Source organism: Drosophila melanogaster, chromosome 3L (genome assembly GCF_000001215.4).
Source record: "Drosophila melanogaster chromosome 3L".
Taxonomy (NCBI): Eukaryota; Metazoa; Arthropoda; class Insecta; order Diptera; family Drosophilidae; genus Drosophila; species Drosophila melanogaster.
Window position 1 is genome coordinate 18947725 of NT_037436.4, and position 27955 is coordinate 18975679.

The window sequence follows — 27955 nt, forward strand, 5'->3', positions numbered from 1 at the left end:
ATGATTTCCAATCACTGGGTATCCCCAATTCGACATATTCAACTTGGGTGTAAATTCTTGATCTGAATGGGTTTCGGGTCTGCCATTTGAGACGAAGAATAAAACAAAACAGAATTTGTGGAAGGGCGGCAGCAAAAGTGCAAGCAACGCAGAAAAGGACTTTGGCATCATTACAATTTGTTGATTTGCTTCGTTAAACAGCAAACAACACTGGCGAAAAGCGGGGGAGCGAAGGTGCGGACTGAAATTGAAACAACAGCGACAGTTGAATGAATCAGGGAGCATAAAGACCCGAGAAATTAACGCCAAGTCAGCCCCAAGCATCGCTCCTCATCTCGCCATCAAAGTCTTTTTGTGTTATTCAAATGGCGGCTGCATTGTTGCTTATTTGCGAAAAAGCAGCGCGAAAAAATGAGCAAAATAAGAAAATATAAGAAAATCCCAAAGGCGGCAAATAAACAGTGGCGAGAAAATGAAAACCGACAAGAAAAAGTTGCCGAGGCGCTGAATTGGCGACGTCTTCTTCAAAGGCGTCGCCTCGGGCCCCCGAATTTTATCTTTTCTTTAAAGCGCGAGCACAGTTTGCCTTTCCGCTGGCCCCACTTCTTCAAAAGGACATTCGGACGTGAAGGAGGCTGGGAGCCAAAAGGCGCTCCCTTGCTGAAGGTTGCAGGTAAGAAATGGTAGCAAGAAATCATCGCTGACAGCAAATAAGGAGTTCGGTGCGGGTTACCATGGGGTGTTCTTGGAAATTCATGAGACAGCGGTGAGATCTGTTTTACATATGCATCGTTTTCTTGGAAAGATAGACCATAAAAATGCATAGATTTTTTATAATCTGAATTTCGATTTCTCGCATGTACTAAAAGTCAAATTTAACTATAGATAACTTAAGCTTTTTTTGTTTAACGAAAAATTTCTTAAAGGTAGTATCTTTTCAACATCGAATATATGAATAGGTTTAATATTTCTATCTACATCGTATAATGAACTAACTTAACTTGCATTAAGTAAATGCAATGTTTATGCTTATATAAAGGTGGAAATTCAAAATATTTTTATTTTCGATATTATAAGAATTATATTATTAAATATTAATTAAATAATTATGTAAAGTAAATATATATATAGAAAAAAAGTGGATATTTTCTGAAATCTGTAAACTATGAGTATAAACTTGAAAGTGCATTTTGTTAAATAGAGCCCTTCATTTTTCATTAAAAATGTATATCCAGTCTTTTTACCTTCTGAATTTTTTTTGCAGGCATTTAATACTGGCCGACGTGAACACAAAATTAATTTTTCTTTGTTTACGGACACAACTTTCAAGCGTTTACATTAAACCAGTTTGCAAAAACTTTGCCTCTACCAAATGCCCCCTGTTTTCCCGTCTTTTTTCAAACTGACCATTCTCCACATTTCCCTTTCGATCTCCTGCCCTAATTGGCCTTATCACTTCTGACCCTCTTTACAAAATTAGATTTATTTGCAAATTATAAGTTGAATTGCAGCGGTCTGCCATCATAATATCTTTTTATGAGCCACCGCCGCAGAGTCTGCTATAAAAACGAACAAACTTGGCATTTTGCAGTTGCGGCATAATTAATTGCATAATTTTTGGGTTGAATAATTAGCATTTAATTTCAGATTGGTTACGTTAAGTGTGCGAGCGCAGAGAGACAGTAAAAAAGGTTAATTGGGCCGCTCATTAAATTAGTAAGCGGATGTGCCTTAGATTTACGTTTTTTGATACGTGCCTAACCCCGCCGCGGGCTGAGTTTTGGACTCGAAGTCCACTCGACTCGATGGCATTTCTAATGAGTTTAATTTGAATATCAAATTGTTTGGGGAAATTATGTTTCCCCGCCGGCTTCGATTAATATAATCGCACCCTGCATTTTTCGCTCGGGGGCGTGCAAATTAATAGCTGATTGAAGCGCCGCCATTATATACATTGTATATCGCGGTATTTATATTCCGCGACTTCAATTCCCTGAGGTCAATATCGAACACTGGAATAAGTAATTATCACCTGGTTGGACATGTTAATTGGCTTTTGGCGTGAAATCCATAAGTTCTGGACTTCTCATAAAGCTGATGGCACTTTCCTATACAAATTATCTTTCAACTTGAGTGCCCAGCGATGGCGATAAAAATTGGGTTGGCCGCACCGGAAGATAGGAGTGCAATTTTCTCAATTGCACAGTGGTCTTCAGGGCATAAAAAAAGTTAATTAAATAAAAAGAAAAATATATTCAGAGCTGATACCATAATTTATACCATTGCGAAGATCACTGCGCAATTTATGTTGAGTATTTGGAATATATATATTAGCGGTGTATATTGTATATATATAGAAAAATATATGCTTTGGGGATTATAACATTACCAATTTATATAAACTTTTATGACGTATCCAAACAAAATTGTAGTGTTTTGTAATATTGATGATCCACCCATTTCTTACCTGGTACTTTAACCTTAATGTATGTTTTTAGTTTACCCAATTGCGTGATCAAATTTTCACTCTCGATCATCAAGATATCTTTTCATTTCGCAATGGCTTACCGACGTGTTAGCAGGACCAGCCTCTTTTCGAGCTTCACTTCGGCTGTCCAAAGTAAACGCTTTTTGATCGGCAAATAGCCAACTTCCGCAGCGAGCGAGTGTTAAGAAAACTTTTCCCAGCAGCAGCGGCGTTTGCAATCGACAAATGTCGATTAGCACATCGCGTCAGCAGGTGTGTGCAGGTATTGTGGCTATTGCTACCGCTATTCTCTGTTTTGGCCCAAACGCACACACACAGCGGCTTATAGCCACTTGGCCAGCATTATAGTCAGTGGTCTGTGATGGGCGCATTCGCGTTCGTGATCAGCATGGGCACTACAATATTTTCAGTTTCATTTCAGTTGGTGAACAGCGTGCGAGCGAATAAGACACACGCGGCTAAAAAATTGCTTGAAAAGCTGAGAAAACAGGGAGTGTGAAGTGTAAGCAGCAAATAAAAATAGAGAAAAGTGCAAAATTAAACAAAATTCATTCAACCAATTGCAGTGCAAAGTATTTTTGTCGTTTATTGATTCGTAGCTCAACTCGTGATCCAACGCTAATATTCATTACGATACATTCGTGTGAACATGTAAAGAATAATTACTCTTCATTCGTTGACGGCGAGCAATCAATATGAATTAAAGACAACTCGAATTGCATCCGAGTGTAATTGAAATTCTTTAAACAATTCATTAAAGTGCAATGCCAAGGGCAAACGTAAAGTGCTGTGGTGATGGTCAAGGTTGCAGCCAAGAAAAGCTGATATCTGCTGCATCTCCTACAAACCAATTCAAACGAATAACAAATATTTGTCTTCTCCGTTGAGATAATAACTTAAACAGAAGCTGTGTACTTCCGCAAACGATTCTGCGAATTTACAAAATGTTTTTGCTTTAGCTTCATTCATGTCGAAAATATGTGACAATTGGGAGCTGAAGCATCTTATCAGACAAGTCAATTAATTACGTTTTTATCTAGATAGCTGTCATTCCTGAATGTCTTCACTTGACACATTCCCTAATGAACAGCTGATATCTTGAGTAAGCGTAGATAGGTGAATTCCTTGCATCTTCAACTCACTTTGTGCAAATTCCTCTTGCGAATTTCAGGAGGAAATCATTTGCTATGTCGACCAGAAAGCAAATTACATTTTGAGGTCTGCGTTCTGATTTTGATTTTGTCCCACAAAAATGCACTCGCATTTGCATTCGATTTTCGGTTTTATTTTGGTTTTTCAAACGTTTTCCGCTCTGCTCAATTTGTTTGCATTGCGTAAGGTCGTGTAGTTTCCCATACACTCTGACAGCACTTTGTCTCGCCAAGAAATTCGAATTTTGTTAGCCGCAAAAGCTCGGAAACATCTTGGCCAAGAGTCAGGGCCGGCCAATAGATGACAGTCAGCAAAAAAGCTGTGGGCATAAATGTGAATGAAAAAGAAATACAAAATGCCTCATTTAACAATGGTCCCACAAAAAAAAAAGTGTTGCAACATCGAAATGCAAAGCCTGGCTTGTTTTTGGCCAATGTTTACAATTCATTTCGAACATTTTGTGTAACACTGTTTTTATACCCAAAAATTGAAACATAAATAAATATTTTCTTAATGAAATTTATTTATTCTTAAATGTAACGAAAAAATTTCTATTTGCACAACTGACACTGACAATTTTTTCTCTTTACCCAAATTTGTAGCCAATTTCACAAGAGTAACATGATATTTTATGACGTTTGTTACGTTAGCACGTTTTCAAAATAGAGCTGAAATATTTTTTGTATTTGCAAAATTTAATTTGTTGTTAATGGCGTGCCAAGCCCATTTGCGATCTGTTAAAAAAAAACCACCCAAAAGTGCATATATACACCTACTATGTGCTTATACACGAATACAAATTATATATATGACGCTTATTTGCGCGATTTGTTTTACGCACCTTAGAATGTGCTAAATTCAAAAAGATTCGGCGAATGCTAATTTTTTGGTAAATGATTTATGGCTGGCTTGTAAATTGATTATGGATTTGCTCTCTTTTCGCCAGCTGATGAAATTGGATCGTCTGATTCCGGATTGTGATCACTGGCGATAAGCCGTGATTCTTCTCCATTTCCCCATCTCCGGATTACGTTGAATCGGATATAAATTGGGGTCAGATGGCGGGGACTTTGACACGTTTTTGGAGCAGATCTGAAGGCCGTTGCTGGTGCTACGAGATGTTGAATCATGTTTCAGTGTGTTTACGGGTACTTTCAACACGTAGTATGCGGCTATTACTGTGCAAAAATATGAAACCAGTTTGTAAATGGACAATAACACAGAGATTACATAATGGGCTGTGCAATGAGGCAACTCGTATAATTTGCTTTAGTATGGCCGGTCTGTTACCTGCCTACTGTCTGCTTTCGAAAACCAGTTCCTCACATGGATTTGGATTTGGTTGAGGGGAGTCGGGTCTTCTTTGGGCTTCAAAAAACTGACTGGACTCCATGGAATCGCCTCAGGCTTCGGTCACGTGCTCGTCTCCTCAGACTTGCCGATGTTTAAATGCTCTTTTATGTGCCGACTGAATGGCCAGTTGTTTTGAAATTTTTAATTGTTTTGTTTATAGTTGCATGGACGTTAAAACACTTGAAGCTAATAAGTGCAAAAAAAAGTTGGGGGAGTTGTACTATATTTCGGTATTGTAGTCATTTTCTTATTAAGGTGACCTAATAATCTGTATATATTCAGAGAAGTTTAAATTTATTTGCAGAGAATGCTTCATGCAAAATTAAATGAATTTTTTTCTAAGATATAAAGACGGAAAAATATTTTGGGATGATGATAGCCAAATTCATTTAATGAGGCTATAATTGAAAATTCTTTTGTCATGTCTACTGGGGGCTTTTATCTTGATTGATATAAAATATTATTATTTTTTTGTCACGTGACATATAAAATCCAGTGGAACTCGATTTTTATAGGTGCTTTTGAACCTTACAAGGTTACTTAAGCTTTGCAATAAAGGTTCATGAAATTATCGAAAAGTGAAAAGGCTTCGGAAAAGATGTGTCATCGTTCATATTTTTTCCATTAATTAGTTGTTGAAGCGAACTCCTGGCGATCGTGTCTAAGGGTATTAACACTTCGTCTAGACTTTTGGTTAGCAATAATCAGAAATGAAATAATATTCACATTTTATTTATTACTTCAAACAAGCCGCGTCAAATTTTAACTAGTAAGGTTCAATGCCTTCATTTGGAATCAAATCAGTTACTAACCAAAAAATACTGTTCACACTTTCACCTGAGTAGGAGAATAACCAATATCTCTATGTTTCCCCATGTAGATACATGTATGAGTGCTAATGAGGTGCAAAGTCTGCTAAGTGGCAAATTGTGAACTATGATAAAGATGTGAAGTGAAGTGCTGCAGCGTAAGCGAAGGAAACCAGGAAGTATTGCACCAACTTGCCCCAGTTTGAATTTATCACCTTAAGTATAAAAGCCGCACAATGAATGCCAGTGAGAACTATTTCACGATGGACCCCACAGAGAATATATCCCAGGTCTTAGACCAGAACAGAAACAACACAAATAGCCTGCGAACACATCCCACTGTGGAAGAGTATTATGAGAGTGAGTATATTAAAAATATATTAAAATATAAAGAAAATATAGTTATAACTTAAAAACACCAATTAAGACGTTATCTAATTTTGTTGTATATATAGCATATTAATAAAGATTAATGTGTCTTATATATTATCTACAACAATGTTCTTCCATTAAAATATTTTATTTACAAGTTTACGCCTATATGGGTATATGCAACCCCAGGTTGATACAGTCAAGATAAAAGTTCTATTGACAAAATTAAGGTTTATTCTGGTAACTGCTTCTGGTAAAAGCTTCTCATTGAAGCGTGTGTTTAATAATACTAAAATGTTACATAAGCCCCACACCCTTCTTCCAACTAATTGGATTTCTGGGAACTCACTTACAGACATGACCGCCTTCCTCAGCCTGGCCATCTTCATAGCCAGCCTGCTGACCATCCTCAACATCAGCATCTTCGCAACGACAGTCTCTCGGCTGCGTCGTCACCTGGACAAGCCGCTGCTGGGTCCCTCGATTATGATGGTGGGCCTGTATCCGATTATCTCGGTGGCTGCCCTGGTTACCATTCTGGTGCCGTACTCCTGGTTCATCTGCCATACGGTGATGCACGTTATGTTTATGGTCGGCGGACCTGTCTTCCGCACCCTGCTCTTTCGTTACGTGGGCTCGGAGCAGAATTACGTGAAGGAGACGGCCGGCGAGGCGGTGCAACTAAATACTCCTCCGTGCTGTTGCTGCTGCCTCTGCCTGCCGATGGTGATTCCCACCAAGGCGAAACTCTGCATCTCCAGATACATGGTATGTCCCAGAAATCGGATTTGCAAGGAAATATTATACTAAAAAAGGACTCACTTTCGCAGGTATGGCAAATGCCCTTCTGGCAGGGCTCCATTATGCTGGTGATGAACATCCTATACTACCGGGACATTCAGCTCTACCGGCAGGTCATGTTCTTCTTCATCCCCTTCATCGTCTGCTCCATTGTCTTGGGGTAAATATTTGATTCGTTTTTATTATTATTATAAACATACGAGCTAAGTGTTTGTTCACTAATAGCGCTTGGTCCCTCCAAATCACTGTGCGGATGATCACGAAGGTGCGCGGGGACTATCAGCTGAGAAAGAAGATGTTCTGCCTCCAACTGGTGGTGATGCTTTGCAAACTGCAGTACCTGGTACTCTATGATCAGCTGGACGGCATCAAAATGGGTGGGGAGTATCCCATTAATCACACCGTCTACAAGCAAAGTGAGTATCTTACTTCAAAGTAATTTAGATCCATCTTAATTTACTTTCTTAATAATAATATTGTTTCAACATTTCTTAACATTTTTTTACAGCTATCATCAACATCCTTATCCTGGTTGAAATGGTTCTCGTATCCATGATGGTTCAAAGTGCATATCGTACTCCCGTTCAGGTGCAAATCGATGAGGTTAACAAGGAAAAGGAAGTTACTCGCATTTGAGTGTGCCTATGAATGTTTAAGCTTGTAGGAAATAGTAAAATTGTGATAAATTTAATAAAATCATGTTAGCTAAATTTATTTTATATTTTGAACTTTCAACTGCAGTGTTCTTCAAGTAATTTCAAAAGATCACAAAATGAAGTGTTGCCTGTAAATCAAACTTAAAGGCCAAAACCATTGCGACTAAATCTCACTTGACTGGCTGGCTGGCTTAACAAAACCGCCACAAATCATGTGTTTCCAACTCGACTTGGTCAGTTCTTCAACTGGAAGCACCACAGCCACCCACTTTGGCACCACCCACGCCATCTGAAATGCGTGTCGCGTTTAGCTCATAATTCTCCCTGCGGCCTTGCGAGGGTCGAGATCCGTTTTACATTTTTCACCAGGACAAACAAAACGCTGGGCGACTTGGGCCAAATGCCCAAGTGCCATAAAAACACAATAAATATAATATGAAATATCTGAACGCATATACATCTTCCTTTCTGCTTAGATAGTCTTTTCGGATAACTCAATTGCTGTCGCAACGCGACCATAGGCCATCCAAGCTTGAAAACGCTCACTGCGAGATAGCGGGAAAATCCGTTCGTTGGGCAAAAATTATTGGTGGGCGTGGCGAAATCTGGAGCGGGAGCCACATCAAGAACAATTGTGTACTGCACGGCAATGCGTTGAAATTTATGATTTATTTGAAAAGAAAGTACATTGTGCTCTGCGCAAATAAATCACACTAAAGATCCTGCCGCCCCAGAAACCAAACAAAGTGGGAGGGAAAACCAGCATCAGGCAATTTTCGTTGTGGGAGGTGGACCAAGACCGTCGGGCAATGGAAATCAAATAAAAATCTGGGGGAGAAATATATCCAAACATACCGTATAAAATGATTTTCGGATTCGGGATATTATTTGTTCTAAATAATAAGCTTGTGTACTAGCCTTGGATTAAAAAACGCAACGCAATTTAAAAATCTAGTTTTGAATCGCCTACAATAATTAATTCTCAATTGAAGAAAAACTTATGGATTTATTAAATAATAAAACAGAAAAGTTAATATTGTTGTGCTACGGTATACGTAACGGTAAATAAATAATAAAATTAATATTTCTTATTGGTTGTGGAAATGGTAACCGAATAAATGGTAATATAGCTTCTTTAATTTTAAATTTGTATATAAACTTTTTGATTCCAAATCCTGTAAGCTAGTGCCGCCAGTCTAGGATATAAGGGGTATCAAGAGCCTGTAGCAGGATGGCGAAGGAAAAGTTGGACTGCCAGTGCTTGGAGGCGGCAAGTGCCACGGTGGGTTGTCGCTGGACATGGTTATCTTATCGCTGTTTTATGATGTACACAACGCCGCAGAACGCCAGCTATGAGCAGCCCATGGCAGCCAAAGTCCTGGGACACTTCTCCCCCGACACTCCGGTCCGCCCATCCTCTGGTTCCATCCACAGAAATCCACTCTTGGCCCGGTCGAAATGTCGTTCTTTTTATGAAGACGCTTGTTTGCTCGGCTTGCCAGCCGAGACGGCTGTCATCCTGGTGGCTCTGACTTGACTGAGGCAAGTAAATCAGATTAAGTATCCGCTGCTCATTTTGATGAGTTCATTGCGGACTTTTGATTTTATATTATTCCCTTTTTCCAGCATGTGCGAAGTGAAAACTGGTTACGAACAAGAAATGAAATGCTAAAGATGCGGCAGAAGCTAAAGCCAGCAAATTAGGTAGAGGTTTAAAATTTTTAAGAACTCATACCTAAACTTGAAATTGAACATTGAACAGAAATTGCTAAATAATTATGCGTTTTCTTGTAGAGCTTCAGCCATAAAGTAGGCAACCAAAATCTAATGAAACCGAAGACTGCCATCTTGATTTTGGCCCAAGCAACTCAAATTTGGTGTAGCAAAATTTTCGGGTGCCCATAAAGTTCATAAAGCTCTAGCGGAGGGGAAAGTACATGGTCTGCAAAATTAAAGAAAGCATTTTTGTTGTTTTTGCCACCCACTTGAAGTCGCTTTGTGTGTGCCATTGTCTACGCTTCTTGGCCATGTCCAAACACGTTAGAGGGATTGGGCTGAAAGCCGTCTGGGCCCCGATGTCATCCTGTGTCTTATGTCACTGTCCATTAGACGCGACAATCGGGGCCTTGAAGATCCAGCTACTTTTGAAGCATATTCTTTAATCCGAAAATGGACCGTGTTTCACGACTACTTATGGCGACAACACTTAGACAAATTAAATAATGCGCATACGCAATGTGTAGCCGCTGCTTAATTTTCCTAATAGAAATTATAACACAATATTTGTCATTCACAGGCAATTTAACAAATTCAAGCAGTAGCTCATCGCCCAGAATCTCATTTCTCATTCGCTTCCTTTTCACCGATTTCGAATTTTCCCCCGATTTTCCCTCCACGGGAATTTTATGATTATTGACAGTCCCATTTTCGTTGACTTGACTTTCGCTTTAGCTTGTTTCTGCACTCTCACAGCATTTTGTTCAGCTTTCATTTTGGCCTTTGTTTAAGGAGAATCTGACTTTGGCTTCTGCAAGGACCATTTCGCTGGTGCTAAGTAAATAAGTTTTATGACATTTCTTTCTTACGGCTTGTCGATGTTTCTGATGCCGTTCGCCTCGTAAAAACGCAAACGTCTGCGCCTTATACTTGATTGATTTCAATGGGTGGAAGTTGACGTCCGATTTGGGCCGCTTACTGATGGACGGACATAAGGATCAATAGGACGAATAATTCATATGCTGGTTGGCACAAATCCCCAACTCTTAGCATATGTAATGGCACCGAAGTTCGAGGGAAACGAAAATAATCATATCACGTCTGACTCTGAATATAAGTACTTATCACTGAAATCGTTTACTTGTTTTTTCCATAGAATATCCCTCTTATTCTTCAACCTTAAGTTTTGAGTAATAACACTTATTTTCATAACCTGTACCTAATCCTAAACAGATTCCCTTTATTTAAGGCATATATACTCTGTATATTTTAATTAAAATTGGGCCGGCCAACGTTGACTTTTTCTGTCCCAAGTCATCAGGCCAAATATCCACACACACTTAGCTTTCCGTAAGCCGAGAATTAATTAATGTAAAGCAGCGAAGAGTAAAGCGGCCATAAGAAAATATTTGAGCATGTTCTGGCATAATTAAAAGGGTTTGCCAATTGTTACCGCTGTTTTTTTTGTCGGCCAGAAACCCCAAAAGAAAAGTTAAGAAAAATATGCCTAAGCACTTTTGGGTGAGTTTGGATTTTTTGCTATAAATTAAAAGTAACATAATGTGATGGACACGGAAAATTACCAGCAAAATTGAAATTGTTTGCCTTTTCTAGTGAGAATATAAAAGAGTAAGTAGAAAACCGTAGAATACAATTAAAATTCATTAAATTAAGACAACTGTTTTTAGAAGGCAAAATAGTACTGCAAGTTGTCAACAAATAAAATGTTTAGCTTAATAATTTGTATGAAAATTCTCATACTTACTCGTCTCGATGTCTTTACAAGGTAATCTTTCTACTGAACTCCTAAAAAGACGATATTCCGTCACCTGCCTGTGAACACACACACATCCCCAAGGACCTCGAAACCATCGAAAATACAGCAAGGACCACCTCAGCTTTAACGAGTATCCTGCTGGTCCAGTGTGGTCGTCTGGGAGTCGCCGCCTTATGCTGAGCACTCAGTTTAACAATGGCAAACAAGTAAAACGCCACGAAATCCGCTTAAAGAGCATTTGTATGTAATGGCAAGAAAACGAGCAGAAAAAAAGAGGGAGAAGCAACAGCATCCCGGCTGCATTGCCATGCTCGAGTTCTCCGTTTTTTTTTTTTGTCCTTTTTCTTACACCTCCGCATGCCTCCATTAGGGGATTTTGCATAAGTGACAAGGCTGGCAGAGGCCCCGACTTTCTACCAACGCCGACACCCCACCCAACATCAGCATATGTGCCTCAGTATGAGTGGCTATGGCTCCAGCTCGGATAAAGCCAGGCTAATGCAGCACACAGAAACCGGCATAAGGCGCTGGTAAAGTGACACGCTTGTCAAATTCCCCACTGCCGAGGTCGATGGACATGACCAGGAATAGGGGTACACTGCAAGTAATTAGAGCTACATGTCCGGAATACTGTCATAGGTAAAATTTCATGTTGGTTTGAATGCTTGGGTAAGGAATGATTTCCTACATCGCGAAAACAACAGGCGCAAACCAAATTTATTTGTAATGTAGTCCTACGATTTATCCAAATCCTTTTTTTCTGATTGTAGATATTAATATTATTAGTACATATTAATATTTTTAGTAGATATTAATATTCAGCAAATAACTTTTGCTTGTGTAGAAATAGACGGACCCAGCTCAATTGCATTAAGGCGTTGAGGAAAGTCGCACCATCAGCAGAAACAACTTTAATTGAATGGGGACGCCACTGGGATCTTTCGCTTCCACAGCAACAATTGTTGGGACAGTGGACTGTGATTGGATAAATGATTAAGTAGTTTGCAATTAAACGACTACGAACTTAATTTCTCTGCAGCTAATAAGTTTTTGAGTTTGATTCGACGAAAAAAATGGAAGATTTCATGAGCAGGTGAGGTCGAAAGAGGGTCGGAAAAATGGGTAAAAAAAATAAACTTAATTTAGTGAGAGAAAACTTTTTGGCTAGCGTTGATAACTTTTTGAATTTAATTGAGTGGAAATTTTCAATAGAAGAGGGCATTAATGTTCTAAGGTATTAAAATGTAATAAGTTTTAATTGATAATTACCTTATTAGGTAAATAAATAATTTTACTTTCTTTGGATACAGTTCAAGGTGTTAAAAGTAAATCAATTTTCTCTTGAAATCTGTACCATCGAAAGCGCTTAGAACAGTATTATGAGCACGAAATAAATTGTATTCAGACAATTATGTACTAAACATACTCCCAAACAATTTCCTTAATCAAAGGACCTGGGAGACTCTTACTGTGCCGACTGGTTCCGCTTATGTGATTACTTTTACTATTAGTGAAATGAGCCGTTTCGACCAAGTCCCGCTCTCCTTACCTTGGCCAACACATCGAAATGTATGTGGTATATCAAGCTGTGTATATGGGGAGTAATAAACCATCAGTCAACGGCCTGGAACGGCGAAGGACCACTGGCTCCTGACCAACTAGAGGCCAGTGGCACTTTCGAGGTGTTTTCCGAGTTTCCCCTTCACTCCTCAGTCTGATGGCCTGGAGCGCAGCTGATCAGGGCTAATCAATTAAGTTCCACAAAAGCAATTTATTACAATACCTTGGTGAGCGAAAAGGACGCTGTGTAATAGATGGAAAAGGTTGTTGCCCAAGCAAACATATGGCGGGGATAAAATCGCATACGCACATATTTAATCAGGAAACTGTGATCTAAGTGATCGAATACCCTTACCAATATTTAATAAAAATAATGATTGAAAATATAGTTTTCAATAGTAGTGAGTACCTAGCTTTAGTGGCATCTGTTTTGTTCATTTACATATGTATATCCTAAAAAAATATCTACAGATTTTCAAGCGTAATTTTACGCTACAGACTTAACTGGCCAATATGGTTAACCCTTCGCAACGAAAGCCATTCCAGTTAGCCGCAGTCTGATGAAGACCATTGAGCTTCATGTGACCACTAAACTTTCGCACTGGCGCGACTGCGAGGACACAATTGCGAGTTGAAGTGCGCAGCAAGGCCATAAAAATTTAAAACTGCAGAAAGACGACGAAGCGGTGTGGAGTGGAGTGGTGGATGCCATTAAGGACTCGAGGATGCTGCGCGTGTGCTCCGAGATCAGCATCATTAACACTATTTTCCCTAGGCGGTGCTTCAAAATGACGACGCCGAGGGGTCTTTGGTCCTGGGGGATGGGTTGGGGCAACTTGGGATGGCGTTGCCCGGAGTTAACCCAACGATGACACTGACAACTGGCTTCCAGTCAAGTCGAGTTTAGTTTAGTTTGGCTTGCCACAATCATTACGAGCCCCCATGAACCCGACCCGCCCCACCGGACGTTCCTGACGCAGCTCTGTTTTTGACATGGGCGTGGGGATTTCGGGGCACTTTTCTGGGACGGGGGAGCACTCCAAAAAATGGGGGATAGCCACAGTGGCAGCAAACACAAACTGTATGTCAACGCACTCTCATATACACTTGCCAGTGGATGGTGAAAGTGCCCGGGAAGTGGTTGAGTGTTTACCCAGAGAGGCACGCATCAAGTAGTTGCCTCGCCCTGACAGTGAATCCAAATAGAAATCCATTTAATTTTCAAATAGTGAAATGTTTACCCACGCACTCGCATGGTGGGGAATGTTCTGAATGTCCTGAATACCCCGGCCGCCTTCACAGTCCAAAGAAAAATTCCCTTCCATAATGGCAAATTCAACACTCGCTCTTTTATTCATGCAAAGGTGGGTCCCATTGTTCGCATTGTTTGCCGGACATAACTTGCATTCCCCTGGTGTTCTTCGTTCAGAACCCAAACTCAAATGCAGCACCATGAAAAACTGTGCGAGGGTGGTGAAAATCACGAGCCAGTCTTATCCACAAATGAATAAATGAAATCCAGAAGAGGTGGTCCGTTCCGCTTTGGAAAAGAGGTGTTGAGCGTGGTATTGTGCAGGGTATTATTTTAATTTAAGAGGAATTTCAATATAAACTTTCAGGCTTTATTAATAAAGGTAGAAGCAAGAACCCTTTGTCCACAAAAGATTAATTCAATGGAGAAATAAGAAAAATAAAACAAACACGAAGAATAATTATATAAAATATAAAATATAAAGAGTTCCTCTGTTCTCCCCATCTTAAAGTGCTGCTTATTGCCCGTTTAATGCTAAATTCGAGAAGATTAGCAGCCTTGCTGTGGCTAATCGATTTTCATATCTGGCCAGAGCAGCCTCGTTAATTATGGGCGATAATTCAAAGATCAACTCGAATTCCCTGCTCCCCGAGGGCCAGCAGAGTTGGCTTTCCAATTGCATCGCGGACAGAGCAATTTCGCAGACTCCGAGGAGGGGATTGAGGGGAGATGTGACGGGGGACCAAATGTTCAGGTGGGGATTGCGTCTGTGAGAGTGTATGTATTGATGTGCTTATTTTGCATAATTGACTGTAAATGGAGGCCACAGAGGTGTGGGTGTGCGCGGCTGCTTGCGGTTGTGTAATTGGCATATCAGGCCGGCCACGGTGCGTATGCGTAATGCTTTTGAGGTTTTAAACATCGCTAATTGCACAGCGAAATGGAGAAAGTAATAAACAATGTGGGCGGCATGGAAAACAAGGCTCTTTTAGAGGCCACTGTCATATCCATAAAATTCCGAGCACATTAGCAAACAACTTGGGTTAAAGTACCCACAACAACAATAACAACAACGCACACGAATCATATTAATGGCCGTAGAAAAAAGGCGCCAACTGAATTGTCTGATGCACTAAGCAACAGGATAATTCATTAATTTCAAATGAGATTACCTTTAATATTTGTAAAATATTTTAATTAGAAAAATTAGTTTAATGGATGACTTTTATTATCTTATCAAAGAATTTCTTTCAAGGCATAGTACTCCTTGTATAAGCTAACTTATAACATTGCACTCTTTTAAACAAATATAAAATAACTTATTTTAAATATATTTTTGATATCTAAGAATCTGTTTCATTGCACGTAATGAGCTGTCAAAATTCGAAAACCTTGTGGGCCAGTGTAATGTGTTTTTGCCAAAATAAACACAAACACATGACAAATGGAATGGTCCGCTTGTATGCGTAACAATTCGCTCACGCACACACATTTGCGCAGTTCACACTGACACACGCCCCTGCCACGCCCACCATCTTGCTCCTAAAGGTCAGTGCGTGTTGTTGCTTTTGCTCTTGGCGCTTTTGGGTTTTCGGTTTTAGTGGCACTCGCTGTTGGCCGATTCCTTGCGGGTGCCAATGTCGAACAGGACACGCTGGGCGGGATGGGTGGTGGGTGGTGTTCGATGGGCGGCGAGGAGCCACCCACACCGGCACACCAACACATCAATACACGCACACACGTAGCACATACGTGTCGGTCTGATTGCACATAAATTTTGGGGAGTGTGCGAAATTCTCGTATTTCCTCCTTTCGATTTTTTTGGGGGGCTTTGGGCGCTGCGCCCGTTAATACAACGCATTTTGTTTACAACTTTTCACTTTCTGATTTCAGCTTTCTGTTTTTATTTGCCTTTCAGCTTGCAGCTCAACATTTTTCGTGGGCCAAGGAATTTTCCTATTTTACGTGTTTTCTTTAGCCCTCCGTTTGTTTATTTATTTGTTTCTTTATTTGCAGTTCTTGGAATTTATTTGTAAAGCTGTTTGGTTATTCATTTGACATTTGGCGTCAATGGATATTCGCAGTGAGACATGTTGCAGCTGAGCCCAGGAAAATACACAGAAAAATATAAATGATGACGCAAAGACAAAATTTTTAGTTCAATGAACCATTTATATACAAAACATATATAAAATAAACTTAAACGGATCAAGTCTTTAACTACTAAATGGTATAACTAGAAATGCCTTCTGATTTGATCTATTTTTTTGACTTTAGTTAAATTTTGAAAATACTTTTATTCTTTTAATGTGTAATACCAACAAATGGGAATGCGAATTAGTTATTTTTGTTACCTAGCTGAAAGCCATATTTGCTTACACCTTTTTTTTAATAAATATAACTTTAAAACGCAGGTGCCTTTCAAAGTGCCATTTGCTGGCGAGCCTCAACTAAAATCAATCTTATCTGCAACCCATTAATGTCACTTAAATTGCCTTTCACACATCCGCACATGCACACACACGGCTCGGCACATCAGTTTGATTTACTATTGCACTATTTTAATTACGTGGCAACGAGGCCTTAATACGTCGCATACATCAAGTGGGTACCGTATTGCAATTAATTTATGCCAAACGGCAGCCGAAGTAATTGCGCCAAATTGACACAACCGCAAGTAGATTCGCCGTGTGGGGGAAGGGGCTATCTGGTGGGGGTCAGGATTTCCAGGACTCAGAGGAATTGTGCATGACTTGCTGCTGGTCGAAAGCTAAGCACCCAGCAATCCATCCATATTGAAATAGAGCCAACTGGGCCACAGCCATTAGTATTAGTCCTTTGCATAGAGATCCTGCAGAGCAGCAACTGGCTACTGGCAGGCAGGCACGTGCTCGCCAACGAGTAGGGTTTGCAAGGATTGCAAGGATACATGCCGCACACGCAGACAGTCACATATTCGCCCATATACTTAGGCACATGCCAAGTGCAAGGCTGCCACTCACACATCAATGTCCCTCCCGAGTGGAATTACAAATGAGCCTCTGTCGAGACCCTGCCAATGTGTCCTCACTGCATCACGAGTGGGAGGCTCCTGAGGTTTATCATTGTTTGGCTATTGTCGTGGAGTGCTGCAATCCGAAAGTTACACGGAAAGAAACTACACTTATAAGTTGCTAATAAGTATGCTACGAAATGTGCGGACTGAATTAACAGAAACTAAAACTGCAATAACAGATTGTCAATTTGTACAGCATCCCAGCAGACACACTTTATATTTATTTAATATCTAATATTGATACATTTCTTTGAATTCTGTTTCGCAGTTGTTCGTGAGACTGGATGGCAAAGTTCTCGACACCGACAATGCAACATAAATATGAAATATCCGCCGCCGTCGAAGGCAAAAGTTTTCAAGTTTCGCGGAGATGCCTTTAGCCGGTTTTTGAGCTGCATTATTGGTGCTTTTTATCTGCGCCTGAGCAGACACTGAATTTCCCATTTTCTACCCCGTGTCGCCTGCATAATTAATATTTTCTGCAATATTAATCGCTGGCAGATCTTCGTTCCCCTTACTGCAATTCTTTTGTCGGGAAATATGTCTTTTGTTTCGCAGAGAAGCGGCAATCAATGAAAGTGTTCGCCCAGCCTGTGAATAATGCCCGCTTGGGTCTTCCATGAAGTAATTGTTTTAAAAACAAAGTGACTGACAAAATACTTTTTAAAAATGCATCAACATCGTTTTGGTTAACCAGAGGGAAGAACTTTAAGTTAAGTATCCATAACAAACCATAATTGCTTCTGGGAATAAGCTTTTGAAAAATTTTAAGAATTTTGCGCAAAAGTTGCCTCCATATGGCAATGATTTTTAAGCCAACCACCACCAATCCCGTCACTCGGCTAACCATTTTTCAATAAATAAAACTCTCGAAACGAGGAAGGGGGAAATTTGCATATTTATTTGACTTGTTTTTGTTGGCATTCATCGCCGTTTTGCGCGCGTAACTCAAGACGGAAAAACCAAATTAAAAAGTAATTTGAAAACCTTTAAACGCAAACGAAAGTAAATTATGCAAACATTATGGTTGAGGGTCCTTCCAAATAAAGCAACAAAAACCGAACCGGAAAAAAATAAGAGCACGTCCAGAAAGGACAGCTGGGACCCAGGGGGAAATGGAAAAGCAGGGCCCCATGGAAAACTTAGCCAAGGTCACATGCGACATGGCTGCCATGGTTCATTTCTCCGGCAATTTCCTCTCTTGGCCTAAATGCCATTTTATGAGATATTCAGAATTCTCATTTCACTGTCGCTTTTTCGGAGGTTCGCTGGCTACAAATGACACTAATAATTTCCATTTAAATTAAGTCATGAATAAAAATCAAGTGCAAGTATTTGTTTTTCTCTCGCTGGCCATACTTGTTAGGAAGGGCAAATGATTTTCATATTGCGTTCGCCACCTCGCGCAAAGGGGATCAGAATGTCAGCTGGGGGCGACTCGAACAAGTCGGGAAAAACATTCCGTGGAAAGTGCGAAGTAAGCTGGAAAATATATGAAAAATCATTGTTTTAAAAAATAAGGAAAAGTAGGATATACTGAATATGGCAACTGAATATTAAAGTCAATGAACTGATGAAAAACTATTATGAGCATTCCACAGCTAAATTCCTAGCTAGGTTAATGAATCCCCAATAACATCCTACCGTAATCACGCCATCAAAACTCTGTAATTTATGTTTACCCAACTTCAGTTCCTACGAACCTAATGAAATTTCAGACCTACTAAAATCGCAGCCCCAAGGGTTAGAGTCAGCAAAGGACATACTTACACACACAACTTCTAACTCGACTCCTGCTCGATTAGGAGCTCAATGCTCCTGGCTGGAAAAGAAATTAGAAATGCAAATGCAATGCATATTGAAAGGCGTCTCTAACGATAGCAAACATTTCCCACAAGGCGCTTTCTGCTAAATGAAAGCAAGGTATGCTGTCGATGTTGTTTCACAGATATGCAATCAGGAGAAACGGCAGCAGTTAGTGTCCTGAAAGGAGTGCGTTCTGGGAAAATCAAGCTGAGCCGGAGCAAATCCACCGGGGGCCAGGTCCATGTGGCAAGATACATCAAGAAACAGCTGCGAAGGTAACCCGAAATATGTCAACATCACAAGGTGGTTGGGTTGTCCTGGTTGGGTGGTGGTGTGAGTTGCCATTGTGAGCCCAAGGAGCTACGATGTGAATTTAAATATGCAACTACATTTTTCCACAAGCCCGACAACGTTGGGAATCTATTAACACGTTTTGACACTTGCAGGCAGAAATTGCCCTGGCAAAATCTGGATTTAAGAGGTGGAAAGTGCTCCGGGTACATCGACAACTAAATGTCAATTTATTTTACATCAAATAGGAGACGGAAGACAACATGTTAGGTCCTCGCCGAGCAGGAGATGTAGCGAGGACCTACATTCTCGCCATCCTTGCCAAGTTTTCGCCCAAGTTTTGGCTTTCAATTTTGCAAATGAGGTGACAGGAGACATGTGCAAAAGTTTCTGAGATAAGACCCAAGGGTGTGTGTGTGTGTGTGAGTGCTACCCTGTATGTTGTTTACAAGTTAACTGATTTACGTTCGTGATTTTGGTTTTGGTAAACTTTTCATTTCACACGTAGCTACGCAGAACAAAGACACCTGACGCAACTTTGTGTTTGGTTCTTTGAAAGGGAGATGCTTAACTCAAATAGTGCAAAACAAATTGTGGCTTGTCTGGTTTTCCCAGTCATCAACTGATAACAATTGTCTTTCAGTGGGCCAATTTTCCCTTGGGCTTACCACACGGCTTGTTATGCTGAAAGAAGAAAAGCCTATTTATTCGATATTGATAAGAATCTGTGAAAGAGAAAGACAAATATTTTGTGCACAACCAACACAAAATTAAAAATGCTAGCTTGATAAGCCGATTTAAGTTTAAAGAAAATCACACTGTATTTGATTCTGGAAAAGATTTTATTTAATGTTACGCATTTCAGTCTTTTCATCTTTCCAAAAACTGTCACTGGAAATAATTGAATTCATAAATGCTGTAAATTTAATTAGAAAATTTTAGTTTGAAAATAATTGAAGTTTAAGAGTTAGGATGCGGCTTGCCCAAGAGTTTATATGCCGAGTAAGTGGATAAAGTTCACAAAGCTAACGGGTATTCATTCACCAGGTTAATTTTCCCACAAACCTCCGTTCGCACACATATGTATGGGTTTAGGTCCTGTTATCAAAGAGTTGCCTTAGAATTCGACTTGATTACTCCACCTACCCGCCCGACACGTTAATCCAATTCAAGCGGATCCAATTAGCATCGCAGACAGCCTGCATCCGGTGCCTTATATCCGAGAGTCCTAGTTCTAATTCCATTACGGCGAAAAAAGTGCAATCTTTTTGCCACCCCTCCTTTGTTGGTCCTATTCCCAGCTCGGGGCCCAAAACACCTGGCCAAGGTTGTGGGGGCCAACTACTTTCGCCTAATAACCATCAACAGCCTAATGTGCAGGTGCTTAGCATAAAAAGCAAAGGCACGGCAAAGGCATTGGCAGCTTCAAAGTGAGCGGGCGCACTTAGCATAATGGACAAAGTGGGAATCGGGATTCAGACAAAAACAAAAACTGGTCAAAACACACGGCTCTCTTAAGTGGGAAAAACAAAGAGAGTCCCGAAGGACCTAAGAGAATGAAAGCTCCTTGGAAACTATGTGCAACAGGCCGTCGTTGTTTGGCGGGGTGACAAATGTGTTTTGATTCGACCGAAAAAGCGAAAGTTGCTCGTCTTCTAATTCTGAAATAGTGGCGACGCTGGGGACAAGTGAAATTAACTTTAATGCGACAACAATTCAGAACAGAAATTTACGGTAATTGCGGCAATTACATTTCGCAAATGATGCTGCAAACACAGCCGAGATTACTAACATTCCACTGAATACATTCTCCGCGCAAGTAGTTTACGGGCATTCCTGTTCCAGTCTCGTAAAAGCCAATTGAAGCCATTGACTGGAGGAAATCGCGCTTAGCATGACATTTGGCTGGCTCCCCCTGGCGGCTCCTAGCCGTTTTATAAATTTCAATTTCTGAAATGCTTAGCATACTTCTGGGCGCCCTGCGACGCATAATTCACACGAAGCAGGAACGTTACGAACGCGATAAGTCCGACACAGTAATCGTAATCAGTGACATTACCTTGGGCTTGTCTTTGGCTTTGGGCGGCAACTTGATTGGAACTGAGAGGTTTGGGGAATGAGCAGCATAATAAGATTGGACTGGGAGCGCCCACTCGTACTAATCAGCTGCAGGGTAGCTGGGGGAATGATAAGAATAGCAAGGATTATGGCTAAAATATAATAATATTATAATTAGCAGGATAATAAGCAAAACTAACTTCTATAGTTTTTGTAAAATTACTTTAACCAGTGGGGTAGGCTTAGATTTATACTTATATGTGCTATGGTCAGCAAATCTTTCTGAAATTGAATTCCTGCCATCCAAGTGCTTTCACATACAATTCTGCTTAATCATTGGTATTTGTTCTGATTCCGCTTGTTGATGGGAAACATCGTGCTCATCATTATCATCAGCCAACGACGGAAAATTCAATTAACGTTTTTCACTCTTCCACTCCCTATCTCTGTCTCTTAATCCGTGCATCCCTCTCTGTCGCACGAATGGGTGAAATATAACTCAACTTGTGCGTGACATTTTTATTGCTTATACGCAACGTTGTGCATGCAAATATTTCCACCACTATGAATATTCAATTTGGCGCATTGACTTTCGCTAATTGTTCAGCCGGGAAGCGATGGGAACGGCCTTGCCACGCCTCCATTCGTGTTTATAATGCATTCACATTCATTTCTATTAATTTAGCTATATCGCTGATCAATTTTAATTGACGTTTGCGTAGCATTGGCGCATACGTCACGCGGAACCGCCAATTATCGAAATTGCAGTCGCGATTTATTTGGCAAATAATAAAATGTATTGGCATTACGGAATTTTATAATTTGATTTTATTACGCAATCCAAATGGCGTTATCAAAGCATTTATATGTTTATTTCGTTATTGCCTAGGGTTTTTCTTGGTTTATTTACACTCTTTTCTGCCATTTTTCGTTTTCGGTTGTGCTGTGCAAATTGTCAAACCACAGCAATTTATCAGCAATCCCGACAATTGCATTATTAATGGCAGGCGCTTAGAGGCCACACATGCTGTGGACAACAGTTTGGTCTGTGCTCCTGGAATCGGACGTATCCCAGGGTCCTTGTGCGGTCGTGTAGTTTGCCGCTTAAAGGGCTTAGCAGTTGGTAGTCCTGCCATCCCCTTCGGCTCCCTTTTTTCTGGGGGATAGACCGACGCCACAACAATAAACCAATTTAAAGAAACCTTATGTAAACAGTTTTATAATGGATTATATATGTATCCGTGTGCGTACGTATGCGTGTGTGGAAGTGCTTACCGTCACAGCAGCACAAGAAATCAGGGGGAAAGTCTTCAACTGGACAGGAAATGAGTGAAACAGTGGGAGCGAGCTTCATCCAAGGACTTCTTCGGCCGTTACAAAGCGAAGTCTCAACGACAATTTAAGTGAGAGTTTGAGGAACAATGAAGATACTTTCTCATAAATCCGACGGATATTCGTGCATTGTGTTATTATTTTAAAAGCTTTGTTGGATACTGACAACAAAACAAATATCTTTAAAGGTTCATTACTTACATAGGCTTTAAAAAAATATAATATAGTTCACTTACAAGGACAAGGAGTCACAGTTGAGTTTTAGCACATTCCCAACCAATTTTAAAGTCTTGTGTGAACACACATTGAAAATAATCATTGGATGGCATGGAATTAAAACCTTTTTCCAGAGTAAATTCAAGAGTTCTTCAATCGTCCACACATATCGAGACCCTCATCTGCACATACATCATCCTTAAGCCCTTTGCAATTCCAGCTTATTTAAGAGCGCATCACAATGAATTTTCATTTGAAAGACTTCGTGGCTAAACATTTTGTTAACCACAAAATCTAATCTGTTACCATGGTAAGTAATACCAGGATGTAACTGGGCCAAAGACGACACACGCAGGGGCAAATGAGAGGGAGTTAGTGGTGGAACAACCGCTGGCTGGGCGACATGGGAAAATGTTTGCAATGCCATTTGTTTGTCATGCACAATGGCTGCAGAAATGAGCTGAGCTCCACTGAACTGCACCACCGCCCCATCCGAAAGCGGGGTGTCTGCCATACTCGTATGTATATGTGCATATGCGAGGCAATTGGAATGGCGAATACGGAGGACCGGTGGCGGAATCAAACACATCATCCTACAAATGGAACCACAGTCGGGACAGCCCGCATCCACTAGCCAGCATTCAGAGTCCGCCATTCTGCATCCTGCATCCTCTGTTCAGCCTCGTCCGTTCAACAAGAGCTGCATCTCGGAGGGAGCATTTCTGATGGAATAAACTGCTGCACAATTTGCTCTGCGGTCAGTGGCTCGCACGAGCGAGGAGCTAACTCTGCCCTCGCCCACCTCAATAAACTCGAAGAAAATGTGCAAGAAGTGAATACAATGCAGCTGAAGACACCTTTTAAGTCTGAACATTATATTCTGAGCACGTTTAGAAAATCCAAGCATCAAAGTTTAAAGTTGTTAATTAATTAAATAATAAATATTTCAAAAATCTTTACAATAATATTACCTTGTTTCTTCATTTTGCCAATGTATTTCTCTCAGTGCACCCACAATTGGCTGGCATTGTCAACTGGGCGCCACGCGCCCTTCTCTCTCGCACTCACGTGGGCTGGGGACCATGGGATTTGCATGCGTTACATGCGCCGAGAATGCGGCACGATGATGGGTCAGTTAAGCCGGGAACGAGGCGAACGGCAGGTTAGAGCAAGTTTTAAATATGAGTTCAAACAAATTAACGAAATTTGCCCCTGCTGATGCTCTCCAGATTGCGCAACTTTGTTCTGCATGCTTTCAGGCGCCGTCTGGAGAATTGCAGCACTTAAGTTGCAGTTGCCAAGCATCCTGGCTGCCCCATGCTGCTTGCAATTGTTATTTCAATTTAAAAGATTTGCCCCAAGTGGCTAGCACGAAGACAGCAACTTCCACTTAAAGCTCTCACAACCTTGCAATATTCATGTTTGTGTGGATTGCCCATTATAATAGATACTAACAACAATGTGGAAAAGAAACAAGATCTCTGCAATTGAATTATTTTAAGACGCAGAACACAGGAAATGGAAAATTGCAAATAATATAGGTAGATAGACCGAAGCAAAATTCAATTTATTATTATTCTTTTTGAAAATAAATCATTTCTATGCCTCAATTCTTATATAAAATGAGCATAACCCACTTGTTATCTACTCATACTTATAGTAGGCACATTTAGCACAAGCTCTTGAAGAGCTTTAAGGCCCACACTGAATTCGACTTGCTTAGCTCTATGTTCCTGGTGAGCATGTATTAAAATTATGTCTAGCATTGGCAAGGACATTGACTGGCAGCGTCACGCTCTCGAGCAGATTCAAATCACGCATACGCCGCGTGTGCATTGCATATTAGGAGAGCTGTCATCTCGCTGTCGTGCATGTCTGTCTATCCATCCAGTGAGTGCTTTCGTTTTTTCCTTCTTGGAACACACATAATTATGCAGTCGCCGCGGGCGAATCAATTAAACCGAACACCGCGTGGAAATTGATGGTAAATCGAAACGAAAAATCCATATCCAAATCCCTACAGCCATCCGGTTTCGGATGGCAAAGCCATCCAGTTTCCTTACACAGTCGCCTGCTAAGCAGATGCGTCAGGAGTAAACACTTATACACACTTTTCTTGGCCCCCAGAGATTTCGTTTTGGCTTTGATCTGGAACGGCTTCCTTAAACGAATTCGTGTTTTCGCCGGCCAATTGTTTGCAGCATGTGCAACGTGGCTGTCGCCTTTGTTTGGCCACGTCGACAGGTGGCAACTGCTGCATCCATTCGAGGTGATTTCCGTTCCGAAATCCCAAATCCGTCGCAGGCGGCGCCTTTTTCACATGCCAATGAGGCTGAAGGCACCGGATTGTGCTCGAAATTGTCTGTTCACTAGGCCATCTTCAAGACGCTCTCAATGCGCATTTTAAGTAAAATTTTAAAGAGACGCCAGTCGCAGGCTGAAGGATTATGAAAAGCCGCTGAGTGTATGTTAAGTGGATGACAGAGAATTCAAATAAAGTGCTTGCCACTCTACAAAAGAACTGCTTAAGATTCTTTTAACCAGAATTGGAATAAAGCCAGCAAATTCTGATTTTAAAGTACTAATCTGTTGAAATCTGCACTTGCTTTATGGTAAATAATTTTAATGCATTTATTAAAAATGAGAACAAAAATCCTAATTCTATAATCATTTTTTAGGTATTTAATAATTTATTTTCCTTCTAAAAAAAAGTAAAAACACAACGAAATTTCTTAGCTAGTTATTTAATAATTGAATTGATTAATCATATACATAAGGGTCTAGTTTTAAGGACTTAATACTTAGTAGGTATTGCCTAAAGTTAGATTTAATGTTTTCCGATATTTCATATTCTTTCTTACAAGTGAGCTATGCTCGAATTAAACCCATTTAATATATCTTCATGTCCCCTCAGCGGGACAATCACGGCAATCAGGCTCAGATTCGCTGCTTCAAGTTGATATGTGGCCCGGGCCCATCCGACCGCTTTTCCGACCCTTTGCCCAGTCAGCCAGTGATGCCAGGACGACTGAGGCAAAAGAGATTTTCACAAAAAGGACGAGGAAAGCAACAATTTTCCAATGCCGCCGCTCGACTTGCCTCAATTAATTTGCGCTTTATGTTTAATATGGCCCACTTTTTGCCGTTTTGCCTGCGGCCCAGTTCATTTTACATAGAACACCACAGAAGCGAGGCATGTGTGTGTTTCTGGGCAGAGGCAATTTATCATGACTGGGAGCAAAAACTTTGGCCATCGCTCCGCCAGACGACATACAATATTTTCACTAATGAAGTCATTTCACAGTTCGATGCTATTGGAAGATGTATCTTTATATCTTCATCTTGGCCGGCCACGCGTTCCAAGGAGAACGGATGGCGGATCCGGATCCGGATCCCTTGGCTAAGTGTCTTATTGGCAAATGTGATTTAGTCACGTTTCCGTTGCCTTCATCGTGATTACTTTTTGCCGTATTTCCGGCCAACCATCCCTTTTGCGGCAAACATTTTTCTATAAGGGAAGTGTGTTCAATTTTAGTCGGCATCAGCTTGTTGCTTGTATACCCAGCTGCCCCATTATTAATTAAAGCCAGTCAGCTGCACTCCTGGCCAGCTGTTTAGCTCGGGGCGTATGCGTAATGCGCACTGGATTTTGCAACATTCTCCTGAAACACCCGCAAAACTCTTTATGCATAGGTATAATCGTAAAAGTGAAATGAAAAAAGAACAGGAATGCTGACAGCCATTTTTATACGGCGAGTCCTTTTTGGGGAATGTGGAAAGGTGCCAGGGGTGGCATTTTTTATGCACATGCAGATGATGAGCACATGATGCTCACCCACCCACACATCTGGGAGCGGATGACGATGCTGTGGCATATTTTAGTTGCTTTGTTGGCTGAACTGGAATAACCCCCGCTAGCACCGCCCTTTCACCACACCGATCGGATGAGCCATAAAAGCATGAAGCATATTTTTATAGCGCATAAATGTCATCATGCCATGCGGCATTTCCGCTCTTCATTCTCCTTCACGGTTTCCGCTTCCGTTTATTTTTTTTTTGGTGTGTGTTCCGCATTGCTCATTCCTTTAGGTGGGCTTCCTTGTTTTTCAATATATAAACATATGGTTTCAGATTGAGTATGTCAAGTGAAGAATTATGTCAGCTTCATTATTTTTAAATATTCGTATTTTTAAATATTTGTATTCACTAAGAAACGAAAGAGACGTACTAGCTCCTTCATTGCCTGTATTCATAACATTGATACATAAAATGTATGTAAGTATCCGATTCAGATAATTAAATTTCGTTTGTTTTAACCAAATACTAATTACAATTCTATTCTGGTTAAATTGAATTGTGGCTTCTCTCTAACATATGTTTTGTGGTCCTTTTAATATATTTTTTTTTACTGCTGTGGAAATTGTTAATTAGTTTCTCACTGTGCGCATAATTTACAGAGATTTATCAGAAAAAAATTGTGAAATATGAATGAGTAAAAGTTGCATAATTTGTGCGGCTATTCTCGCCCTCTGCGCTATTTTGTAATAAACTTTGTTGGCTCAACATTAATGAACCTGCTCCGTTGAAAAGTGTGAGAAATGGCTTCGGATGGGTTAAGGAGACGGAAGTTTGGTCAGGGAAAAAGCGAGTGCAATGGGCGCATGAAAATCGAAACCTAATCAAGCAAATTGGCCATAAAAATAAATCGCATTAGCCGGAGGATATGTGCGGATATGTGCCTGTGTGTGTTTGGCACACCTCTCTAAGCCTTTAAGTTTCCAACTCATGTGTGCTCTGGCTTCCAGGCAGGCACACACACATCTATCGATACCACTGCACTAAGGAAAAACTCGATATGATATATAACTATATCTTATTCTAAGCAGGAATATTTGAAATACTTTTAATATATATACATAAAATGGTTTCTAAAGGATTTTGATGTAATGCCTTTTTTTCTCAAAGATATCTTTACATTAATTGAAAGTGGTGTATTAAAGCTAACCTATGTCCAGCATAAACGACAGCAACTTTAAATGAATTTTAATGTACAGCATTATGTTTTCAACGTTGACTCTTTTTTGCGACACATAATAATAACTACTAATAATTTATTTCCGTACATCGGATGTTCGAACTCAGAGTTTGTATAGAAATTGTATGGGGAAGTGCAGCGGGTTTCAAGGGAAGCTGGGGCGAATTGCGATTGGAGGACGCACATGCTCAGCCGCTGGTGGCAAATAGCATTTAACTTTGTTTGT

At 40.4% G+C, this 27955-nt stretch overlaps 1 protein-coding gene across 1 annotated transcript; it reads left to right on the plus strand.

Moving 5' to 3' along the window:
- The first annotated feature begins 2904 nt into the window (after nt 1-2904).
- On the plus strand, nt 2905-7682 carry CG6836 (uncharacterized protein). Its single transcript, NM_140822.3, has 6 exons — nt 2905-2990; nt 5874-6162; nt 6530-6942; nt 7005-7135; nt 7201-7391; nt 7484-7682. Exons 2-6 carry the CDS (start codon nt 6039-6041, stop codon nt 7609-7611), a joined length of 987 nt encoding a protein of 328 aa, NP_649079.2. The 5' UTR covers nt 2905-2990; nt 5874-6038; the 3' UTR covers nt 7612-7682.
- Nucleotides 7683-27955: the final 20273 nt, after the last annotated feature.